Raw genomic sequence first — 21,742 nt, 5'->3', positions numbered from 1 at the left:
TGCGATAATGTTGATGTAATAATTAAATAATTTTAAAAATTAAAAAAAATTTCGACGACTTTGTGACAGTCAGGGTTACATTGTGGCACTTACAATGGAAGTAAAAGGACCCATTCGTAAACATGAAATACTCAGTTTCAAACATATAGCCAGGAGATGTGAACAAGATGTGTGTGAACACAATAATAGTGATACAATTGCATACTAAACTTTTTTTTTTTGTTTAGAGTTATATCCAATTTTACAACCTCATTGCCAAGATGACGCAGACCCAAAAAGGACCATAAAACAATGTAAACAACTTTTCAGCTGAAAGAATACACAAGTATTAAAAGAAAAGAATAATGCAAGTGTTTTAATAAAATTTTAAACACATTTCTGCATTTAAACCCTCCACAAATGGGCCCCATTCACTTCCATTGTAAGTGCCTCACTGTAACCCAGATTTGTGCTTTTATTAAAAAAGGGGCAATTCGAAATAATTTATTGTTGTAATCAGCATTATGCCACAAATGTACTTATGTCTTTCCAAACTCCAATGACATTCTTCCATGAAACAAACAATGAGAAGTTGGACTGAATGACAACCTCGTTCTATATTCACTTTTATGGTTTGGAAAAATCAGCAATAATTGGGGACTGAAACGGTCCGTCCATCACATTCTGCTTAAGATCTCCTTTTGTGTTCCACATAAGAAAGTCAGTCATACAGGTTTGGAATAACACAAGGCTGAGTAAATTACAGGGGTCTCACACTTTTTGACCAAATAATTCTCATGATTTTTCCAGTCATTACAGAATTAAGAATGTTTTTAATAGATTGTACTAACAGAGAGCAAATTCTAACCAATAAAACGTTTTAGAACACAGCATAACTTAATAAAAGGTATATGCACTGTAGAAATGTCTGTGACTGTTTAACATTTAACTTATTTCCATAAACCAATTTCCCACCTTTCAGAGACTGGAAATCCCCATTTAAAATTTCCTTATACTTAAAGGATATACCTGACTCTAGAAACCCTAAAATGATGACAATTTTCATTTTAGGGTGAACAATCCCTTAAAACATACAAAGACACACAGGGGAAAAAAGAGAAAGTGTACAGATACAAAAGAGAAAGTGTACCAATACTGTATGAATACATTGTAAGGCTGAGAAAATATTTAATACAAATAAATTAAAAAAAATCCCATTTACCAAAATAAAAGTGAAATTAAATAAAGAAATCCACAGTTTAAAGAACACACTTTGTCTAATTGTCTTTTTTCTTAGCACATAAGGGCCAAAATATTTCCCCCAGATTTTTGAGAATTCCCCTGTGATAGAAACCTCTGAATGGATTGTATGAGGTCCGGCAGGTATGTCCAGAGTGAGGATGGCAATGCTGGCAGCTGTGGCCTTTTCCTTTAAACCACTCATTGGAGGTTTGATTCACCAAAGCCAGATACATGTGAAACATGGAATAACCCGCCAAAAGGAAAAAGACAAATACCAGGAACCCCAGCATGAAGACAATCCTTGGGAATGTCAGAAAGAGATGCTGTACAAAGAAACAAATTGTGAAAAGATATATTAGAGAAATATTGCAAACCGATGTACTGCAGTAAAATAACTGGTAAAGAACACTTCTGTGCTGATTTATACACTAATTACCTGGATGATGAAGAGCGGTCCGACAGGCTTTTGCTCACCCTGCTCATCAATGTATTGAGCATGCAGAAGTCCAGTTCGCAGAACAGTTTGGACCAACATGTCTGCTGTTAGAACTGCAATATCACCTGCCATGGTACATACACTTAGAAGGTACAGAAGAAAGTACCTAGTGTTCTGAGCACCAATGCAGTTATTCACCCACACGCAGTGGTGGTCAAATCTCTGGACACATCGATTGCAAACCCCTGTATAACACAAAAGGAACCTTAAAAGGGATTGTCCAGGTTCAATACAAGCTAAGCTCAATGCACAGCATTTGTAGCATATGTTGAATATTTCGATTTTTTATTTTATTTTGGTTATATATATATGATAGTAAAACACTTGCAATGGAAATAAACTGGCTCAGCATTCTGGGGAGTTTAAAAGCATACATTTAAAGCTTATATATTTGTTAAATCACTTGAGATAAATTCCTTTATATTAGTTTTGGGAAGAGAACATTGAGTTACTGATTGGAAAGACCTAGCCAAACAAGCTAAGCAAGATTATTAGGATGCTTTGACCAGAAGAACATGGTCTGATGTTTAAATGGAGGATTAACAAATGCTTACTACAGTGTTTGGACCGGGCAGGTTTCACTAGCTGACAAGTTGAACACCTGATTCCCTGCTGGAACAGATTTTCATCATACTGATACACCTTCAGTTGTGCAGTATGGTTTTCCTTTGTCAGTGTGCCTTAAACGAGAAAGTGAAATTGAACATAATTGAATTGATTTCTCTTTAGGCAAAGGAGATAAGTCTTCATCATCTTACCTGGGTCTCTTCTACAACACAGGTAGAACAGATAGGACTTGAATGCTAGGAGGATGTAAGGAATGCACAAGCTGAAGAAACTTGTGCCCATGTCCAAACAGAATCCAAAGACCTCATGGGAAAACTCTGCATACACAACAACTTCAAGTAACAGGTGCACATAAAGGAAGAAGTTGTTCCTGAAGAAAATGAGAAATGAACATAAGATTAGAAGAAATTAACTAAACAGTTTAATGATGTTACTCATAGACACCAAGAAACAATCATAAGCACCAATAATCCTTTCAGCAGTCCTGACTGTCCATTGTACTTCTGTCCGATTTGTTGGCTGAACCAAACTAGACAGTTATGGCACTTTTCCACTGCACGTTACGGTTCGACTCATTCAACTCTACTCGCTTTACTTTTCTGAGCTAGGCATTTCCACTGCGGTTTAGTGCCGCATCAACGTGGGAGGGATTATAGGCTGATCGTCATAGTTGCGCCGCCTTTACTGCCATGACATCATCTTAAACATGACACAAACTGACCAAAACAACAACCGCTAGCTGTTAGCTACTAGCTCATTGTGCTGCATAAAGCAGTTGTTGCATGGTGATTTTTTTACACAAGTGTAACAGTTAAATTGGTCTGGTTGTTTAAGAAGAAGCTTCCAGTAGCTGGTCAACTAAATAAAGTGAAGCTTTCAAGCAGAGTATAGAGTTAACGTAACAAAATGTACCATCCTCCATCGTGGCTGTGTCCAGGGCACTCCCTCCAATTGCTCGTGTAGATAGCGTAAATTTGGTCGAACCACATCCATTTTTCCTTTATGCTTTTGTAGTCACTTTTACGTTTTTTTACTTTTCAATACACTGTTGGTAGGTCCGGTGGTAGCCGTGTGCAGCCAACAGCTGAGACACTTCCTGAGAAACTTTATCGTTTTGCTCATCGCTAATGAGTGGACCATCTGCACCTCGTTTATTGACCATGGTGTGGTTTTGCACACAGCCATTTCTTTTTTCACAATTCGAAAGTCACTTGAACAAATGATACTGCTATCGCTGTTACTAACTTTAAATCTAGCGGGTTGACATCACCTGTCGGAAATTCAGTGACGCTGGTTGTGACTAATCTCCCTGACCAATCAGTGATATGCAGGATTTTGACATCACATTTAGTATCGGCTCGGCTTGCTTGGAACCTCGACCGAACTGGTACTAAAAAAAAAAAAAAAAAAAGTATCAGTTCCCAGGTACTATCCACAGTGGAAAACCCCAAAAAAGCGTGTAGAGTCGAGTTGAACCGTTCAGTGGAAAAGCCCCATTATAGATGTACAAAGGACAGGGGGGGAGGGGATTTCTCCTAAAGTCTACTATCATCTAAACTGTTTTGAGCATGTTCAGGTCAAGGTTGTTGTGACCGTACCAGACAGCCAGCTGTTCAACCTCCCATCTGTATGCAGACTTGTCACAGTCGCGGATGAGGCCAATGACCGTGGTGTCACCTGCAAACTTCAGGAGCTTGACAGAGGGGTCCTTTGCAGTGCAGTCATTCGTGTACAGGGAGAAGAGCAGTGGAAAGAGAAGGGTCGTGAGGGTCCCAGATACGAGTTGCCCCAGTCTCACTAGTTGCTGCCTATCTGTAAGTTAGCTGTTGATCCATCGAGAGATTGTGGTTGGCACAGAGAGCTGGGTCAGTTTGATTGAGACAAGATCAGGCATGATGGTATTGAAGGCTGAACTGAAGTCCACAAATAAGATCCTTGCACAAGTCCCAGGTCTGTCGAGGTGTTGCAGGATATAATGCAGTCCCATGTTGACAGCATCATCCACAGACATGTTCGCTTGGTAAGAAAACTAAAGTGGGTCAAGCAGGGGGTCCAGTGATGTCCTTCAGGTAGGCCAAAACCAGTCTCTCAACTAACTTCATGACCACAGACATGAGAGCGACACGTCTGTAGTCATTAAGTCCTGTGATTTAATTTTTTGGGGACTGTAATGATGGTGGAGCATTTGAAGAAGCAGGGAACTTCACACTGCTCCAGTGATCAATTGAAGATCTGTGTGAAGATGGGGGCCAGTTGGTAAGTGCAGACTTTCAGACAGGCAGGTGAGACACTGTCTGGGACTGAAGCTTTCCCAGTCTTTTGTTTCCAGAAGACCCAGCACACACACACACACACACAAACTCTTTACTGCAGGATTACCTGATTTTAATTTCAGCTTGTAGGTTGGAAAAAGATTAATCAGTTTCCTAAAGCTGCATGTGGGACAGAGCAATATGAATCCTTTACAGTGGTGTAGCAGTGGTCCGGTATATTTCTGTGTCTGGAGCATGTTAAGCATTGTTTTGTATTTTGGCAGTTCACGGGTGAGGATAGCTTTATAAAAAATCTCCTAGAATAATAAGAGAGTCCGGGTGTTGTTGCTCCGTGTCTGTGATGTGATGTGATCAGCATACTGTTGCAGTGCTGCGTTTACGCACACTTGCAGAGGAAAGTAAACACCAGAATAAACAAGGAAAACACCCGTGGCGAGTAGAAACGCATACCGTTGATGAAGAGCACTTCTAAATTTGGCAAACACATCATCTTCAACAGTTACATTTGTACACCAACTTTTGTTGATGTAAAAGCATGTTCCAACACCTCTTGTTTTCCCCCGATGATTCCAGAACGCTCTGAACCGCCAGAAACCCGGAAGATGTTGCATGCTGTCCGGGATGGCTACATTCAGCCTGGTTTCCGTGAAACACAGAGCAGCGGAGTTAAAAAAGTCCTAAAGCTGCATTGACGAAGCTTCACAAGCGCGCCGGTGGGCTTCCCTCGCTTACATCTCTTGGAGCACTTGTAAAACACCGCTGTGCCTCCAACTAAGATGTCTAACAAAACGTCAGAATAATCAAACACAGGCAGAAAATTATCAGGTATGCACTGTAAAATATTCAGCAGTTCATCCCTGGTGAAACTGATCGGAAAAGAATGTAAAAAAAAAAAACACACACTAAAAGAGCTCCACACCGAAGCAGCCATCCGTGGCACCATCTTTTCATTTATATTACATATTAATTTCAGTACAGGACATATATTATATATATATATATATATATATATATATATATATATATATATATATATATATAGTCAGGTCCATAAATATTGGGACATCGACACAATTCTAATCTTTTTGGCTCTATACACCACCACAATGGATTTGAAATGAAACGAACATGATGTGCTTTAACTGCAGACTTTCAGCTTTAATTTGAGGGTATTTACATCCAAATCAGGTGAACGGTGTAGGAATTACAACAGTTTGTATATGTGCCTCCCATTTTTTAAGGGACCAAAAGTAATAGGACAGATTAACAATCTAAAAAATTAACAAACTTTCACTTTTTAATACTTTGTTGCAAATCCTTTGCAGTCAATTACAGCCTGAAGTCTGGAACGCATAGACATCACCAGACGCTGGGTTTCATCCCTGGTGATGCTCTGCTAGGCCTCTACTGCAACTGTCTTCAGTTCCTGCTTGTTCTTGGGGCATTTTCCCTTCAGTTTAGTCTTCAGCAAGTGAAATGCATGCTCAATCGGATTCAGGTCAGGTGATTGACTTGGCCATTGCATAACATTCCACTTCTTTCCCTTCAAAAACTCTTTGGTTGCTTTCACAGTATGCTTCGGGTCATTGTCCATCTGTACTGTGAAGCGCCGTCCAATGAGTTCTGAAGCATTTGGCTGAATATGAGCAGATAATATTGCCCGAAACACTTCAGAATTCATCCTGCTGCTTTTGTCAGCAGTCACATCATCAATAAATACAAGAGAACCAGTTCCATTGGCAGCCATACATGCCCACGCCATGACACTACCACCACCATGCTTCACTGATGAGGTGGTATGCTTTGGATCATGAGCAGTTTCTTTCCTTCTCCATACTCTTCTCTTCCCATCACTCTGCTACAAGTTGATCTTTGTCTCATCTGTCCATAGGATGTTGTTCCAGAACTGTGAAGGCTTTTTCAAATGTTGTTTGGCAAACTCTAATCTGGCCTACCTGTTTTTGAGGCTCACCAATGGTTTACATCTTGTGGTGAACCCTCTATATTCACTCTGGTGAAGTCTTCTCTTGATTGTTGACTTTGACACACATACATCTACCTCCTGGAGAGTGTTCTTGATCTGGCCAACAACTGTTGTAAAGGGTGTTTTCTTCACCAGGGAAAGAATTCTTCGGTCATCCACCACAGTTGTTTTCCGTGGTCTTTTGGTGTTGCTGAGCACACCGGTGCGTTCTTTCTTTTTAAGAATGTTCCAAACAGTTGATTTGGCCACACCTAATGTTTTTGCTATCTCTCTGATAGGTTTGTTTTGATTTTTCAGCCTAATGATGGCTTGCTTCACTGATAGTGACAGCTCTTTGGATCTCATATTGAGAGTTGACAGCAACACATTCCAAATGCAAATAGCACACTTGAAATGAACTCTGGACCTTTTATCTGCTCCTTGTAAATGGGATAATGAGGGAATAACACAGATCTGGCCATGGAACAGCTGAGCAGCCAACTGTCCCATTACTTTTGGTCCCTTAAAAAGTGTGAGGCACATATACAAACTGTTGTAATTCCTACACTGTTCACCTGATTTGGATGTAAATACCCTCAAATTAAAGCTGAAAGTCTGCAGTTAAAGCACATCTTGTTCGTTTCATTTCAAATACATTGTGTTGGTGTATAGAGCTAAAAAGATTAGAATTGTGTCGATGTCCCAATATTTATGGACCTGACTGTATATATATATACAGTCAGGTATTTTTTTACACACATACACACACTGGCGGCCGTTTGGAATAAATTGGAAGTAAATTGGTACTTTAATTCACCAAAGTGGCATTCAACTGATCAAAGTATATTCAGCACATTATGTAAAAAAAACCACCATCACTAGTTGAAAAAAAGTATTTTTTTTAATCAAATCTAGACAGGCCCCATTTCCAGCAGCCATCACTCCAACGTTTTATCCTAAGTAATCATACTAAATTGCTAATTTTGTACAAGAAAATCACTTGCCATTATATCAAACACAGTTGAAAGTTATTTGGTTCATTAAATGAAGCTTAACATTGTCTTCATGTTTGAGTTGCCACAGTATGCAATAGATTGCCATGTCTTAAGGTCAATATTTGGTAAAAAATGGCAAAAAAGAAACATCTTTGTTTTGAGGAATGAAGACTATACAATGCTTGATATTGCCAAAAAAGATTCATACAAAGGTGTACACTACAGTCTTCAAAGGACAACTGGCCCTAACATGAACAGAAAGAGATGTGGAAGACCATATGTACAACTAAACAATAGGATAAGTACATCAGAATCTCCAGTTTGAGAAATAGACGCCTCACATGTCCTCAGCTGACAGCTTCATTGAATTCTACCCGTTCAACACCAGTTTCATGTACAACAGTAAAGAGGGAAGAATTGCAAAGAAAAAGCCACTTTTGAAACAGAAAAACAAAAAGAAAATTTAGAGTGGGCAAAGAAACAGACATTGGACAATAGATAATTGAAAAGAGTGTTATGGATCTTAACCCCATAGAGCTTTTGTGGGATCAGCTAGACTGTAAGGTGTGCAAGTGCCTGACAAGATGGCCACATCTATGGAAAGTGCTACAGGAAGTGTGGGGTGAAATGTCACCTGAGTTTCTGGACAAACTGACAGCTAGAATGGCACGTATCTGCAAAGCTGTCATTGCTGCATGTGGCGGACTTTTTTATGAGAACTCTTTGAACTTTTTTTTTCAAATTGTCATAGTAATTTTTCACGTTATTAATGTCATGACTTTACATTGTGATCAGTTGAATGCCACTTTGGAGAATATAAGTACCAGTTTCTTTCCATAAGAGCAAAATATGTACATTATTCCAAACGTTTGGCCACCAGTGTGTGTATGTATAATGATATTTCAGCATATGTTGAAATTAACAATAAACAAGACTAATAAACTGATGTAAAATTATTGTTTATTGTTAGTTCTTGTTAACTGATGTTAATATATGGAACCTTATTGTAAAGCGTTGCCAAGGATATTAATGAAAGATGTTTTAAAACTTCCCAGACAGATACTTTCACTGTCTTAGGCCTATATTTTGAAACATCATAAACAAGTGGAACAATGTGACCTGCTCAAGTTCTTACCTTTGATGGAACAGTCTGTGCGTAGTCTTGTAGCAAATGTTTTGAAGACATTGTGGGATCCATGGAGAGACAACCTTGAAGATGTGGCATTACATAAATTACTTATAATTAACATCAACCAAATTAATGCACACCAGTGTTACGTTTTCAGGAATACTCCTCAGACTCTTACCCCTGTGATTGTGTCCAACAGCTGACCGAGAGGAGTCTGTTGATGCCCTGAATACTTACAAACCAGAGCAATACATGCGAGAACCACCGCCACATAAATGCCAAACAGAGTGAGGAAGTCCATTTGCCACAACCTAGGCAAGAAAGTACTGTAAGTGTCCTTCTCCGTGTCATTTAGTTCACTTATTACTTGGGCTTATGTTTGAACATGGTGAGAAAGAAACTAAGTGGAAGTAATTGGTAAAACCATTTAAAATGTTTCCACGTAAAAAAGAAAATTAAACAATTCTTTGAACAACATCGAATATACACTTGTGGCTATGTGCGCTCAAAGATGCAAGTACATTGATTTTCTTATTATTCTCCTACTGCACCACCCTCACCTTTTTTATTTCAATGGGGACTGCATGGTGAAGTAAACGTGAACACGGAACTTACCCACGACAAATGTGTTGTCAAAATAAAAGTCATCGTAGAAATGTTTTCTTCTTTCCTCTTTTTTTTTATGGCGGGTTAAAAAACAGTGTAAAAGGTGCATACCGCCACCTACTATATCGGCGTGTGCATAATCCACTTCATCCATTACACCAATTTAAAGGAATATCTCACCCTAAAATGATCATTCTCTCACCATTTACACTTATTTCGTCTCAAACTTTCTTTCTTCTATGAAACACAAATATATTTTATTGGAGGTATGGCATCTGTTTGTCCATGCAATGCACAAAGGCAGAAAAGTTATAGAATAGAAAAGGTCATTTCAGTGGTTTAATCCATGTTTGCTGTAGTCATCCTATCGATTTTGGGTGAGAACAACCAAAATGTAACTCCTTGTTCACTGTACGTCTAAACATTGCAGTATCTTGGCTCAATCATGATTTCAAGCTCAATTTCAAGCTAGTGCTTGACGAATGTGCAGTGCGCTACACTCCATTCAAATCAGCTGTGGGATATATTCCAACTTGAAAATTCAGATCTCCAACCAGAAAGGCATTCCATTGCCAGATGCTCTGAATAAGTGTAAGGAAACAAAACGGCAACACTCCCCTTTAGCTTAGCAGATGTTCGACTGTAACTAGAGACAATTCCTAGTAACTGAACTGATACACAATGCTGCAATGCTAGCATGTTGGCTACAGGTGTACGATTTTGAAAAGAAAGTATAAAATACCATGTTTTATACACCTGTTCCTGCAGGGATTTGTTAAACAAGCTCTAATTTAATGTTATGTAGGAACTTTGACTCATGTATCAATATTATTTAAAGCTACAGTATGTAACTTTTGGCCCTCTGGTGGTTAAAAGTTAAAACTGCATACGTCTTGCGGAAGAACATTGTTTTGTAATGAAGCATCGGCTCTGTTCCTCTGTGCGGATGAATGCAGTTCAAGGCACTGATGTACACATGGATACAGGACATCTCATCAGAGCGAATGGACAAATAAATAATGAATGAAAGGAAAAGACATATATCTGAAAACATGTCTTCTGAGCAGGTAAGTGCCATATCTTATGCTGTTTTTTTTTAACTTAGTGGAAACTTTGATGTTCGGAAATAAATAACGTTACAAAAGTTAGGCGTTAAACGTTTGTTAACATTAGACATAACGATTGCTAGTCTGATCTGGTCAAACATTGTAAAGTTTTTATAACTGCAGGATATTCTGGCTAAATAGACCACGGTAGTAACTAATATATAGATTGTCATTGTTACCAACCAGTGATCAACATCACAACATCATTTCCAGCTCATGTTACTCCCCCTGTCGCCCTACCTGAGCCTGACCATATAGAAATAAAATATATATATATTTATATTTATAAAACAAGTTGGGATGCAATGGCTTCAATCTCCTATTTAAGATTCTATGAACTTGTGTGTTTGTAGATATCTTAAAATTGCCCTAACTTCCGTCTGTTTCTCTCCTATTTCTAATAATCCCTTATTACTCCATTGTCTCCCAGTTTTAGATATAGTTTCTTTAAGTTCTCTTACGAGAGGTTCTCTCGTATTGCGTAAACTAGCTTGCGCTACGGGAAAGATTCATCTTTTCTGAGATATTGAAGCCTTAATTAGGCCTAAATTATCCTTAATTTTGTATCCATTGTCAATGCAGTGCGGCAGCTGCAGACCTTGAGCGGGCTAGCTAGCGAGCTCATTGGTTGCTCTGCGGCAACTGCTGCAGCCTATAGACGAGCTTGGGCAAACTCGCATCCAATGAGAGTCGTCCGCGCGCTCACTGCATCAAAGCCTGCCAAAAAGGGCGTGACTAGAGTGCATATAAGCGTAGTTCGTAGGCTGGAACCCTGATTTTCATCTCTTCAGCGAAGCTCTTCGCATCACTGAACCGGAAGCCGCGTCGCCGTTCGAGGGGCATCAAGCAAGCGTGGACAGTGCTCGAAGAAGCCGGCCGTCTTCGCCACCTTCAGCCGTCCTGCGAGCTACGCCATCCGGCGACGTATCCTTTTAAAAGCAAGCTAGTTCTTAAAGAACTTCACAAAAGAGTACTGGCGTCTTTTTAAGATGCCTCGCTCCACTTGCGCCTCATGCCACGCTCCTCTCAGCACCGGAGACCGCCACATCATCTGCGCTCTCTTCCTGGGACTGGGGCATGCAGAGCTCGCCCTCGCCCGGCGGATCGCGATCTCTGCGAGGAGCTGCCGATGTCGACCCTGCGGGCTTGACTCGAAGCACTCAGGACCGAAGCCGCCGCGCGCCTTCCGTTCAGCCGCGCAGAAAAAGCGCCGCTCTCAAAGGCTGCCGGAAACAGTGGTAGAAGCGATTGCCTCGCCGGAGCCCATCCCTCGAGCATCGCCTTCACCCTCCCGCCCACCGGGACGCGCAGTTGCCGCCGGCGGCTGCTCTGCTGCCATCTCCGGACGAAGAAGCGGAGGATAAGGGCTGTTCCATCATGGCACAGCGAGAGTGGTCAGGCTCACACGCCTCCTCCTCGGCCCAGGAATCCAGCAGGACCAGCGCCCGGACTCGAAGGGAACTAACACGCCTCCTTACACAGGCCGTCGACCGCCTCGGGCTTGAGTGGTCACCGCCCCTTGAGCAGGCACCCAACAGACTTGGCGGCTGCTTTCTACAGAGCCGCCGCGCTCAGCACCCGCTACCGGGCGCTCCTTCCTGCGGAACTCCACGCCGAGCTTTCCAAATCATGGAGCAGCGCCTTTCTCGGCCAGGGTCCGATCCACGTCTCCACCTCTCTTGTCGGTGGGCGGCGCCACTGAGAAGGACTACGCTTCCATCCCTCCGGTCGAGGATGCGGTAGCAGCACACCTTTGCCCGCCCTCCGCGAGATGGCGGTCTAAACCAGTGCTCCCGTCTAAGGCCTGCAGAACAACTTCCGCCTGTGTTGGCTGCGCCTATTCCGCCGCCGGCCAAGCTGCATCTGCTCTGCACTCTATGGCGGTCCTACAGATCCTCCAAGCGGACCTTCTGCGGGAGTGGGATGAGGAAAGCAGGCATCCAGAGGCGGTTGCAGACATACGGAGTGCTACGGACCTCGCCCTCCACGCTACCAAAGCTGCAGCCCAAGCTATAGGGAAGTGCATGGCCGCGCTGACTGTGACCGAGAGACATCTGTGGCTAACGCTAGCCGACATGGGAGAAGCAGAGTGCTCTACGTTCCTCAACGCACCGCTCTCTCCATCCGGTCTCTTCGGCTCCGCTGTGAGTGGTATCATTGACCGGTTTTCAGAGGTCCAAAAAGCCACACAAGCCATGAATCTCTTTCTGCCTCGTCGCGCTAGCTCCTCTGCAGGCCGCCCACGTGAGCCTCCTGCACGAGCCAGCTCAACAAAGCCAGACTTCTCAGCGTCGACAGGGCGGCCGCCCTCGATCGCGCTCAGACAGCCGCCGCAGACCGCCGCCCCCCCGCGGGCCTCGGACTAGAATTGCGCTGAAACCTGAACAACCGAAGTCCTCCTAGCTTTGTTGACAAAGCGACGGATCAGTCCCGCTGCGGCGGACCACCGTCAAAGCTTCGCCCCTGTCAGTCCCCTTCCTTCAGGCTACTACAGTGGTAGATTCAGCAGCCAACAAGCTGGTGTTAGCGCCGCTTGCCTGCGCTCAAACGCCGTTTTCACGGCGACCCAAATAAATCTGGTAAAGAGCAAGCATGCCATATGTGTAGAAAATGTGCCCACAACCCAGTGTTCACCTCTACACACAAGCATTACACATCCTGTGTCCATACCAGAGAGCAAACATGTCTTATGTGTAGAAAATGTGCCCACAATCCAGTGTTCACCCCTACACACAAGCATTACACATTCCGTGGCCCTATCACGGCACACTCACATAAAGCGGTTACGAACCGCTCGAGTGTTAGGGTTAATAAATGCACCCACGAATCCGTCGTGCGCCCATTCTCTGGCCGCTCTGTCACCACGACCAGCCTTATGTGTAGAAAATGTGCCCACAATCCAGTGTTCACCTCTACACACAAGCATTACACTTTCTGTGTCCCCATCAGAGCACACTCAAAAGCGGTTCACGAACCACTTTCGAGTGTTGAGTCAATAAATGCGCTCACGAATACGTCGCGGCGCCCATTCTCTGCCGGCTCTGTCACACGGCCAGCAAACACTTCTCTGTATGTAAGTCCCGTGCCCGTGACTATGCTTGCGTATCACTTAACAGGCGTGACTCTTTCCCCATTCACCTCAATCGGAAGTCACTCACAGAACAGCCTGTCCATGCTGTCTCGCGAGCAGTCCAGCATAAGCACAGTAAGCGGCTCACACATTCTGTTCAGCGTGCTGTGTGCGGCAATCAGAGCGATTTGGCCACTCACCCTCTAACATTACGCTTCAAAGCGTGGGAAGATATTCCAGGGATATCCGAATGGGTGTTAAGCACAATAAAACAGGGCTATTTGCTACAGTTCGATCGCCGTCCTCCTCGCTTCAGAGCTGGCTCGAAACTACTGTGAACACGGAAGCAGCGTGCATGCTTCGTTCAGAAATAACAAACCTTCTGTGCAAAAGGGCCATAGAGAGTGCCGCCTCCCTGAGCGAGACGGGGTTTTACAGCCATTATTTTCTTGTTCCCAAGAAAGACGGCGGCCTCAGACCAATATTAGATCTCAGGGTTTTGAACAAAGCGCTTGCAAAAGACCGTTCAAAATGCTTACAACCAGCAAACTCCTCGCGCATGATGCGCCAGGGGACTGGTTTATTTCTCTCGATCTGAAAGATGCATACTTTCAGATTCAGATAAATCCCGTCACAGGCCATTCTTGAGATTCAGCCTCGACGGCCAGGTTTATCAATACACCATCCTTCCGTTCGGCCTGTCCTTAGCACCCGTACTTTCACGAAGTGCATGGGCGCTGGTGCTCGCACCCCTGCGGAGTCAGGGTTTGCGAATTCTGAACTATTTGGACGATTGGCTGATTTTGGCACAATCACATACGGAGCTTCTGTCTCACAGGACAGTTCTCCTCAGTCATCTGAACAGTTTGGGCCTTACAGTCAATTGGACCAAGAGCTCACTACAGCCCAGTCAGACAATTTCCTTCCTTGGAATAGAACTAGACTCAGTGGCAATGACGGCTCACTTATCTACACAGCGCGTGCGCCGTATGCAGCGACTAGCCGCGTCATTTCAGATGAACAGCCTCACACCTCTGAAGAAATTTCAGAGAGTGCTAGGCTACATGGCCTCAGCCGCAGCAGTACTTCAATTGGGTTTACTGCGCATGCGCCCGCTTCAGCATTGGCTAAACACCCGCGCGTCTCGCCGGGCTTGGGCCACAGGCCGCCAGCCAATCAGAGTGACTCAGACCTGTATAAGCTCTGCAGCCCTGGACAGTGGCCGAGTGGTATCAGCGGGGAGTGATGATGGGAGCTGTATCTCGCCGAAAAGTCATCTCGACAGACGCGTCCAACACGGGTTGGGGCGCGGTCTCGCGAGGGCTCTCCGGTTTTTGGCCTATGGTCAGTTCAGGAAAAGCTCCTTCACATAAATTGTCTGGAAATGATAGCGGTCGAGTACGCGCTCGTGCGCTTCCTCCCGATCATTCAGGGTCACCGCGTCCTGGTCCGCTCGGACAACAGGTCTGTGGTATCCTATCTAAACCGTCAGGGCGGTGTCAGATCCAGGAACCTCTTCCATCTGGCCAAACGCATACTGAGTTGGTCCCAGCGCCACCTGCGCTCGCTGAGGGCGACGCGCGTGCCAGGCCACCTGAGCGACGGCCCAGACAGACTGTCCAGAGACAATATTCCCCAGGGGAATGGTCCCTGCACGCTCAAACAGTCCAGACGTTATGGCGCATATTCGGCAGAGCAGAGATAGACCTCTTTGCGTCAGAAGAGAACTCTCACTGCCCAATATTTTTCTCGAGCGAGGCAGGACTGCCCAGGTGAAAGCGCAATCAGTGTAAAGCTACATTATATTGTATTGTACTAAAACATACTTAGTACATTTTACGCCTTGCGCTTTCACGCCTTCGCCTTCCCTCCCATCTCACTATTGCCACAGGTAATGCAGGGGATCAGGAAGCAGCGCCACTCGGTGCTCCTCATAGCCCCGCGCTGGGAGAATCTAACATGGTTCCCGGAGCTTACGCAGCTGTCACTGACAGCGCCGTGGCCCATCCCAGTGAGAGCAGATCTCCTCTCGCAAGCTCGCGGAACGATCTGGCATCCCCACCCAGAGCGCTGGGCGCTACACGTGTGGGTGATCAACGACTACCCGTCGCTTTGCCAGGAGTAATAAACACCATCATACACGCTAGAGCCCCCTCCACGAGAAGACTCTATGCATCAAAATGGTCTGTGTTTTCAAAATGGTGCACCGACAGAGACCTGGACCCATGGACATGTGGGGTGTCGCCGCTGCTCGTGTTTTTACAAGAGCTGCTGGATAAGGGCAGATCCCCATCCACGCTCAAAGTGTACGTGGCGGCCGTTGCGGCGTTCGCTGAACCCCTGCACGGCCAGTCACAGGGTAAAAACGAGCTGGTCATCCGCTTCCTCAGGGGAGCTAGAAGGATGAACCCTCCGCGCCCCCCATCGGTTCCTATCTGGGACCTTTCTATAGTTCTAGAAGCTATGAAAGCCCCCTTTCGAACCGCTTCAATCCGTGGATGTGAAACACCTCTCACTTAAAACCGTTTTCTAACTGCCCTATCATCAGTTAAACGGGTGGGAGACCTTCACGCGCTATCTGTCAGTGCTGCGTGTCTTGAGTCTGGACCAAGTGACTCCAAGGTCATTTTAAAGCCTAGACACGGCTACGTCCCCAAGGTGGTCGGTACTCCTTTCAGAGCACAGATCATTTCCTTGTCGCGCTACCAGCATCTGATAGCGAACGCGACGCCAATCTCCTTTGCCCAGTCAGAGCACTGAGATTGTATACTGCACGCTCCGCATCTTTCAGAAGCTCCGAGCAGCTTTTCGTTTCGTTCGAGGGCGCACCAAAGGTCTCGCCGCCTCGAAACAGACACTGTCCAGATGGATAATGGACGCTATTGCTGCCGTGTACGGCGTCAAAAGACCTACCATGCCCGCTAGGCATTAAGGCTCACTCCACTAGAGGCATGGCCTCCTCGTGGGCATGGTCCAGCGGGATTTCCATTCACGACATATGTGTGGCAGCGGGCTGGGCTTCCCCTCCACCTTTGTCAGATTTTACAATCTGGAAGTACCCGCTCTGCAGGCTAAACTGCTAGCGGTTTATACGCTACAGCTCCCCTGGTGAGCTGCATTAATGGGACACAGTCCACACAGACCGGCACCGCCGCTCTGTCTATGTGCTTATGTACTACACACACACACTGGCCCGCACTCTTGCCGGCCAAATATTAATTCCCCACTCACAAGGGCTCCCCGGGTCCCCTTAATTCCCTGGGGCTCATGCAGTGGATGCTTGGCGCGCACGGCGTTGACAAAGGGTTCCGTAGCGTAAGCTAGCTTACATAATACGAGAGAACCTCTCGTAAGAGAACGAATCGGTTACTAACGTAACCTCGGTTCTCTCTAGATGAGGGAACGAGTATTGCGTAACCGGCCGTGCTTCAGCGCCACGGCGATTTTTACGCTTCATTCAATGAAAACCAGGGTTCCAGCCTACGAACTACGCTTATATGCACTCTAGTCATGCCCTTTTTGGCGGCTTTGATGCAGTGAGCGCGCGGACGCCTCTCATTGGATGCGAGTTCGCCCAAGCTCGTCTATAGGCTGCAGCAGTTGCCGCAGAGCAACCAATGAGCTCGCTAGCTAGCCCGCTCAAGGTCTGCAGCTGCCGCACTGCGTTGACAATGGATACAAAATTAAGGATAATTTTTTGGCTTCAATATCTCAGAAAAGATGAATCTTTCCCATAGCGTAAGCTAGCTTACGCAATACTCGTTCCCTCATCTAGAGAGAACCGAGGTTACGTTAGTAACAGATTCGTTTTGTTCTCTCAGTTCAATATATTTTTTAAACTTCATTATCACATGTTCTACATTTTCACTGCAATTTCATGCCTCACATTCATTTTAACAATGTTAGAGTTTGAACATTGTAATACTCTCTGCCTTTATTGCACATATCCCATATATTTTGCCATGCTTTGTTAAAAGCAGCCATGATTTGTAATTTTCCTTCATTTCTACCGTATGGGATTTCACATATATCACTATCTTCTGGACTGTTTTTCCTACTTGGACAGCTACCTCATTTTCCTCTAGAATTATCTTTGGGAAATTGTTTGCTTTTCTAGCTGATTGGCTGGTTTTGCTGTTGATTAATTAATTAATTTATTTTTTAGTTTTTATAAAGATATACATTTTTGACTTGATAAAGTATAGCTTTTCAATTGAATCATATGCAGATTCATCAAACTAATTATAACACTTATAACACAATTTATTATACTATTTATATTTTTCTTTTTATATTTAAAAATGCATGCATAGATTTACTTTAGTTTTCCCACAAGCATATTATTCTGTTATTTTGAACACATTTTTATTAAATACTGTACATTTTTTTGATTAAAACAGCAAATTATTTACATTTTTTGTAAATAACAGTACATACAATGTGAAGTAAACCCTCTTCAGTTCAGAATTGCATTAGCCTACTAATTGTTGCCTCTTACAGTTATCATGTTACAAGACCTGCCTCAAAGGAAAGGTATACCACAAAAGCCATTTGAAGAAAACTCTACAGTGCAAAAGAAACTAATATACTCTTCTAAGGTAAATGTGCATTTGTAAATATATGTGTTAACATTTTTGTAGATATGAAGAAAGTATTTTAAATTATATGTTTTTTTTTATTCAGACCACAACATAATTGAATATAATGCATATGATCTAACATAAATAACTATATATATTATCTATTAATACATTAATCTTGAACTGCATGTGTTTGAATTTCATGCACCATCCTTGTCATGTTTGCCAAATTTGTGATTGTGTTCATTTATCACTGTGCTCAGTGTATTACTATGTAAGACATATTACTTCAGCAGTACTAATTGACAGATTAACACATTTAAAGAAACCATTTGGAATTGTAATACACAAATAGAGAACAGGAAGACTTGCTTTTTATTTACAGGGATTCTAAATGATGTCACATTGATTAAATTAAACATTATTTAAAGTTCCATTGCAATGGATTGAAAATTCAAAATACATTATAGACACAATTGGCATATTCTTTTAAATGGGCAAACTGAGATGTTGATTGAAGAGCACTCTGTTTGGCACATAACAATTCAGTTAGCCCTGCAAAACTTACCTTGGGCTTCAGCCCTATACATAATATGTGTAGGGCATATTACTGAGATTTTTCTTTACTAGATATACAACCTTAACATTCAGTTTGTAAACCTGAGACTGCAGGAGGTCAGTGCACTTTGTGTTCTCTCTCATGTTGCATATTAATGTTTATATCTGCCACCCTACTGGAGTAACTGTCTATAAACCCTGCTTGCACCTGGGCTGCATTTCACTCAGTAAATCAATCCTGAATTCCCCTGGATACATGACAGCATGTGTCACTGCCATGTGGCACGAGAGGTCTTGAAATGCTGCATTTAATCTGTCTAATCCAGAGTAGGAGCTTTAACAGCACTGCTCCTGCTCAAAGATGCGTGACTGCGCTCTTCAGTGCATTCAGACATTCTAATTATCCACCATCGTCCTGCCGGTTCCCTGAGATGATACTGGGATACTTTTTAGCCCTTGGAGAGACAGCTAGAAGAGAGAGTATGAGAAGGAGGTATTTATAGAGAAATGGGGCCTCACTTTACCCTTTTTGGAGAGAGAATGATTAAGGATCTGTGCTAGGTGTCCCAGTTTCTTGATTTGAGCTCCGCAGGCAGGACTAGCAACACTCGCCAGAGATACAGAGTCAACTCAAAGACAAGAACACTTTGGCACAGCATGCAGTGCCACTCTTATTTTAAGTGGCAGTGCTCTGCATGCCATGCCACCATGGGGGGTATTCTAAAGGTTTTTCCCTTTAAATGTGGCAAGATGCAATAGGAGGATCTTAAATAACGGCTGCAACACAGAAGACGTGGACCAAACGTTTTGCCCAGAATCTTTGACACTTGTTGAAATACGACACAATGAAGAAATTCCTGCAGAATAAAAAAGGAAGATCCTCCTTACGGCAGAACAAGTCGGGTCCTCGCTGTCCACCCAAAGATTTTTGTAAGTTAGCTACATTGATTTGACTCATGATTAGTATTCACAAGGTACTAGCTACTAAGTATTGTGTATCGGTTGGATAAATGGAGCATAATATGTTTTCATTGTGGCTCTCAGCAGCATCTGTCAATTTGGCATTTAAGTATGTTAATGCTCTGATTAATAATTTTTCATTAGTCTACAGATGGCAGCTTTGCATGGACTGGCCTGTTAGCACAATCCTCTGGCAGCCTTTAGTTGTGCATGCTATCAAGTAGGGGCTATTTATATGTGCTATTGTAATTTATTTTAATGTATGGTGATGTCACTAGTGAGTACAAGGTGTGCAATGAGCGTGAGTCTCATGTTGCTGATGATTTGCTCAGGCACATCTGTACTCAGATATCAGATGATTTGGGAGCCTCTGCTCATTTTCAATGAGGTCAATGATACTGGGAGGTCTAATATGTCAGCTGAGACTCTACATTTAGTGAAAGCTAAATGGCTCTCTTTATGAGAAGACTGCAATACTTTGTCTTCTCATTATAGGCAAATTCACAGAGCTTGACAGATTTTCTTGTATCTCCATCCATATGTATGTGAATGTGTTTTTGTACATACTGTACAGTGGGATTCAAAAGCCCAAGTCCACATTGACGGTGATTCAAATAATCTAATCAAATAAGCAAAATTGTGACTTTAACTACTCTGAACAAAGGTCAGAGTTCATTGCTTCCACGGAGGCACACAAGATGCTCTTTGGAACATTTGTAAATCATGCTGGTATTACATGGATCATCTGATTTTCCATAAATTTGTGGAGTCCATGACAGCTTGAATGTATGCTGTCATGAAGAGTAAGTGAGGTCTGGATATAGTTTAAGCATGTGCCAATCCTCAAGTACTGTACAGTATGTGTCTGCTATGTATTGCTCAGCAAATGTACTACTGTTCTCAAGAGACTTGATCATTTTAATGTGCATAAGTAGGTCTTGCTGTCAACAGGCTGATCTGACATTTTGGTAGACCTTAGTTGTCCCAGAAACCCCATATTATTAAAATGAAAGGTAGCTCTTCTTTCCCATCTTTCTCTCAGTCCTTGCCATGCCAGCATCTAACCAGGGCTGGCCAGAGGAATTTGGCTTTCAGATAGGCGGGAATGGGCCCAGCTACATCTTGACTGTGGAGGAGGGAAGCAGCGCTCACCTGTCTGGGCTGCAACCTGGAGATCAGCTCTTAGAGATTGAGGGGCAGAATGTTTCCAGTAACAGTGCTCAAGAGGTCATTGCTCTTGCCCAATTGCAAAGAAACATCCCGCCCAGTATTGGAGTAGTCTCGCGGATACAACAGGTAATAATTACCTTCATAAGGTCTCTTTATATACTGTAAGTGGTTCTCAACTGATTTTGCTTAAGGACACAAATTTACATCAAGGTCATGTGACGACCCAACACACCAAACCACTGAATTCATCAATATTACCTTGAACTGCTTAGGCCAAACAATATCGAACCCTTTTTACTGATATAATAAGTTGTAAAATTACAAATGGTATAAATGCATAAATAACAGCAGAAGTTTGTTATTAGCCTAACAAAAGGCACAAACTGTGCATTTAAACTTTTATTAGGCTGCTGATTATGAGAAATGTGAGATTACAGTGCAACAAAAAACAGAGATCCTGTGCAAGCCTTTTGTAATTAATATTTATGATTTGCATTTAGCATTGTTTTTCCCCTTCATGTCCATGACATTATCAGAACAGACATGCATCTAACTATTTGAGAACCACTGCTTTATATATGCAATTTTTGACTGTACCCTTTACAATCTGTTGCATTACATTGACTGTGTGCAGATGGATATCACTCCAGGCCCTGATGGTCGTTTTGGATTCACTATAGTGGGAGACTGCCCTCTGCTGGTGGAGGATTGCTCCCCCTGCTCCCCAGCTGGCCGTAGTGGTCTCAGAGCTGGAGATTATGTCATGGAGGTGAATGGGATCCCTGTGAAGCACCATGAGATGGCTGCAGCTTTGATTAAGGCATCTCAAGGTCGAACTCTTCGTCTCGGGGTGCTTTGTATGGGCAGTCGTCAGAAACGCAGCAGTGGGAGCCTAGAGGAGTCTCAAAAAGTCACTGATGGTATGCACCAGGACCGCAAGCACAAGGCTCTGGAGTTCAACACGAGGGTGAGTTCATATTTCAGTGTTTTGTTTTGCTTTGTCCTTATTATGTCTCAATCTAAAAAGGTATAATATTGTCTGCTATGT

The 21,742-nt window shown here is 43.3% G+C and overlaps 2 protein-coding genes across 3 annotated transcripts in view; one reads left to right on the top strand and one right to left on the bottom strand.

The window, feature by feature from the left end:
- Window positions 1-528: 528 nt before the first annotated feature.
- zdhhc4 (zinc finger DHHC-type palmitoyltransferase 4) lies at window positions 529-9,255 on the bottom strand. Its single transcript, XM_052112820.1, has 7 exons — window positions 9,205-9,255; window positions 8,823-8,955; window positions 8,651-8,724; window positions 2,476-2,654; window positions 2,272-2,397; window positions 1,658-1,902; window positions 529-1,544 (listed from the first exon to the last, which is right to left on the bottom strand). Exons 2-7 carry the CDS (start codon window positions 8,943-8,945, stop codon window positions 1,257-1,259), a joined length of 1,035 nt encoding a protein of 344 aa, XP_051968780.1. The 5' UTR covers window positions 8,946-8,955; window positions 9,205-9,255; the 3' UTR covers window positions 529-1,256.
- A 10,120-nt stretch (window positions 9,256-19,375) lies between these two features.
- The window catches only part of LOC127633127 (delphilin-like), a 31,497-nt gene continuing 29,130 nt past the window's right edge, over window positions 19,376-21,742 (top strand). For both annotated transcript variants that reach the window (XM_052112008.1, XM_052112007.1), the window contains exons 1-3: window positions 19,376-19,494; window positions 20,567-20,820; window positions 21,329-21,661. In XM_052112008.1, the coding sequence (XP_051967968.1) occupies window positions 19,410-19,494; window positions 20,567-20,820; window positions 21,329-21,661 (672 nt within the window). In that variant the 5' untranslated portion in view covers window positions 19,376-19,409. The remainder of the gene's footprint in view (window positions 19,495-20,566; window positions 20,821-21,328; window positions 21,662-21,742) is intronic.

Source organism: Xyrauchen texanus, chromosome 40, assembly GCF_025860055.1.
Source record: "Xyrauchen texanus isolate HMW12.3.18 chromosome 40, RBS_HiC_50CHRs, whole genome shotgun sequence".
Lineage (NCBI taxonomy): Eukaryota > Metazoa > Chordata > Actinopteri > Cypriniformes > Catostomidae > Xyrauchen > Xyrauchen texanus.
Note: the sequence above shows the minus strand (reverse complement) of the source record. Positions and strands in the feature narration are given on the sequence as shown.